This window comes from Nematolebias whitei, chromosome 3 (assembly GCF_014905685.2).
Source record: "Nematolebias whitei isolate Nwh7 chromosome 3, NemWhi1, whole genome shotgun sequence".
Classification (NCBI taxonomy): Eukaryota; Metazoa; Chordata; class Actinopteri; order Cyprinodontiformes; family Rivulidae; genus Nematolebias; species Nematolebias whitei.
The window spans coordinates 1,956,287-1,959,769 of record NC_056500.1 but is presented as its reverse complement, the minus strand read 5'-3'; the positions used below and the strand labels follow the sequence as shown (position 1 = coordinate 1,959,769).

The 3,483-nt window shown below is 43.1% G+C and overlaps 1 protein-coding gene across 1 annotated transcript in view; it reads right to left on the bottom strand.

Moving 5' to 3' along the window:
* wdr18 (WD repeat domain 18) overlaps positions 1-3,483 on the bottom strand; it is a 30,166-nt gene that overhangs the window by 20,049 nt on the left and 6,634 nt on the right. Inside the window, exons 5-7 of the mRNA XM_037674421.1 lie at positions 2,256-2,399; positions 1,053-1,117; positions 854-978 (exon numbers count right to left, since the gene is read on the bottom strand). Of these exons, the coding sequence (XP_037530349.1) occupies positions 854-978; positions 1,053-1,117; positions 2,256-2,399 (334 nt within the window). The remainder of the gene's footprint in view (positions 1-853; positions 979-1,052; positions 1,118-2,255; positions 2,400-3,483) is intronic.

Below are 3,483 nucleotides of genomic sequence, written 5' to 3'. Positions count from 1 at the left end.
CACGCAGACAACAAAAACATCTGCACGCAGAAACAAAAACATCTGCAAGCAGAAACAAAAACATCTGCACGCAAACAACAAAAACATCTGCACGCAGAAAACAAAAACATCTGCCGCAGAAACAAAAAACATCTGCACACAGAAAAAAACATCTGCTCGCAGACAACAAAAACATCTGCACACAGACAACAAAAACATCTGCACACAAATAAAAACATCTGCCAGCAGAAACAAAAACATCTGCACACATACAACAAAAACATCTGCCCGCAGAAACAAAAACATCTGCACACAGAAAACAAACAAAACTAAACATCTGCACAGACAACAAAAACATCTGCACACAGACTACTAATATACAAACATTCAAACATCTGTATGTGTACAAAAAACATCTGCATTCAGACAACAAACACCTTCAGCTGTGTGTATATGTCTTTGTGCAGGAGTTATGACACATCAGCAGTTGTGCGCGCTCTGCAGAGCTGTCTGGAGACGCTCCTGTGCGTACAACGTGCACTGTCTCAGGGCGCACAGCTGAAGGTGGATGAAGACGCTCATCCCCGCGGGACATGTGGTCTGCGTCTCTGCCGGCAGGCGCGTGTGCGCGAGCTGGTGCGCCTGCTGCGGCTGGAACATCCACTCCACAGACTGGGCAGCGTCTCCTCTCTTTGTATTTTCAATAAATAATCTAAATAAAAATGCGTGATGACTTTGGACTTTTAGGGGCGGAGATTTGAGTTGCCGGATCTGAGCAAACAGTTGCCGCAACGCAGCGCGTCAGAATGAGGGAGTTCTCTGATCTTGTTCCGGCAGGATCCATCTCAGACTAAGCACTGGGGGTGGGGCTTACCTTTGTGTGCAAGGCAGCGGACGCTTTGTCTGCTCTGAATGTCCCAAAGACGAACTGTCTCATCGTGTGACCCAGAGAGGAGGAGAGTACCGTCCATGGACACGGAGAGACATGTGACCATGTTCCTGAGGACAGTCCGAATCACAGATCAGAACCCTTCCAGAACCAGGATCAGGATAATTCACTGTGTCAGTCTCACCTGTGTCCTTTGAACACCTGGGATCCTTCACTGGCAGATTGGAAGGACTTTTCCCGACTGAGAGTCTGAAGAAAAAAAAAGGGATTTTAAATGATCGATCTTTGACAACATTAACACAAACAACAACAACATTACCAACAACAACCACCACCAAGAGGTTTGCTCTGGTCAACGTCCAACCTGTGACAGTAAAAACCTACATTTATTATCCTTGTGAGTCATTTTGACCCAAGGTCAGCAGGAGGGGTAAAGACCTGAGAGCTACCAGGTACCAAATGGAAAAATATTGATGATGTTAAATGAATCCACCAGCTCATTAAAGGTCTAGTAAAAAAATAATAATTCAAAGACAAAATCTTTCTCCATCATTTGTCTCTTTAAATATCAGCTCCCTGCTGCCTCCCACAGGAGTTAATTAACCTCAAGTTGATTCATGAGATTAAAACCAGCAGGTTTCATTTAGATGATAAATTACCAGTTAAACAAAGCAACGAAAAACTCATCAGCTGAGGACAGAGTACCTGAAACATACCTGACCAACTCTGTAAAAAACCCTGAAACCAATTTATGAGTCTGAGAGAGCAGGCTGAAATTAATCTGAAATCAGATGAAAGTTCAGGTTGAAATTAATTACTAAAAATAAAGACAAAATGGACAGATGTGACATGTATCCAAAACAGATCCAAACACGACAGTAACTAAAATGTCATAAACACCGATACAGTCAAAAGTAGGGCAACGAAACCTACAACCATGACATTAGGACAAAGCACGTGTTAATCTGGGACTTTAGGATACAGGAAGTGTAAACTGGGACTTTAGGAAACAGGAAGTGTAAACTGGGACTTTAAGATACAGGAAGTGTAAACTGTGACTTTAGGAAACAGGAAGTGTAAACCGTGACTTTAGGAAACAGGAAGTGGAAATTGTGACTTTAGGAAACAGGAAGTATAAACTGTGACTTTAGGAAACAGGAAGTGTAAACTGTGACTTTAGGAAACAGGAAGTGTAAACTGTGACTTTAGGAAACAGGAAGTGTAAACTGTGACTTTAGGATACAGGAAGTGTAAACTGTGACTTTAGGAAACAGGAAGTGTAAACTGTGACTTTAGGAAACAGGAAGCGTAAACCTATGAATTTACGACACAGGAAGTTTCCACAGTATTGGTGAACGCAGAAGATTTAGTGAGGTGTCACACTTACTTGACTACACAGAGACACCTGAAAGATGCTTCCATCACTTCCTCCACAGAAAAGGAAGTATTCACAGGGATCAAAGGTCACTGACATGATCTCCACATCAAAAAGGACGGACAACAGCATCTCACCAGACGATAGCTCCCACACCTGGACAGGTAAACAAAGAAAACCAGCGGAAAGTCACGGTGTTCCTCAGTGTGACACGAAGCACCGGCAGAAAACAGATGCTTTACATCAGCTGACTGCATCATCAGGTGGTAAATATAATAAACATACAAACCTGACTAACCATTCTTGGATTTTTACCTGGATTATTTTTACCTGGATTATTTTTACCTGGATTACTGAGCATGAAGTTTGGTGAATAAACACAACAGTGCTGTACGTCAGCTGCTCTTATTTTTATACAGCACAAAGAAAACTAAATAAGAATGGACGATCTAAAATTGTGTTAATCGACTTGTAGAGGAGGAGGCAGGTCCGACCGGCCGGTTGAAAAAGGTACAAATGTCCAGTTAGGCTTCAGATGGACCAGCTGATCACCGGCCGCGCGCGTCTCCACACCTGCTGTCATCTGCGGTGAAGGAAGTAGCAGCAGCTACAACAGCCGAAACGAGCAGCGTGTTCAATTAAAACAGCCTTCTTCTATATTTTACAAATAATTTAGCTCTAAAATTATTTTGTTCATTTGTACAATAGCTGATCTTTAGAGATTATTTTTTAGGCTATTCGTTTCGTTAATATTCATTTGGTGAAACAAGAAGTCTGACGTCTTCCTTTCTTTGAAATACGTTTTTAAAATATTACTTGTTTACAAAAGCAGCAAAAGCTTAATAAATAAAAAAAGTCATTTGTTTTTCGGTTCAGGACATTTGATCGGGTCGGGTTTGGAAAAAATGGCTACGGGTCAGATCAGATTTTTATAGACCCGAATGCAACTCTAGTGCTGCTGCCCCTCCTCCCCAACCCTAACCCTGGTCTGGACTAAAACCAGGTCCGATGACACACGGGACCTGGTCTGGACTAAAACCGGGTCTGATGACACACGGGACCTGGTCTGGACTAAAACCTGGTCCGATGACACACGGGACCTGGTCTGGACTAAAACCGGGTCCGATGACACACAGGACCTGGTCTGGACTAAAACCGGGTCCGATGACACACGGGACCTGGTCTGGACTAAAACCAGGTCCGATGACACACGGGACATGGTCTGGACTAAAACCAGGTC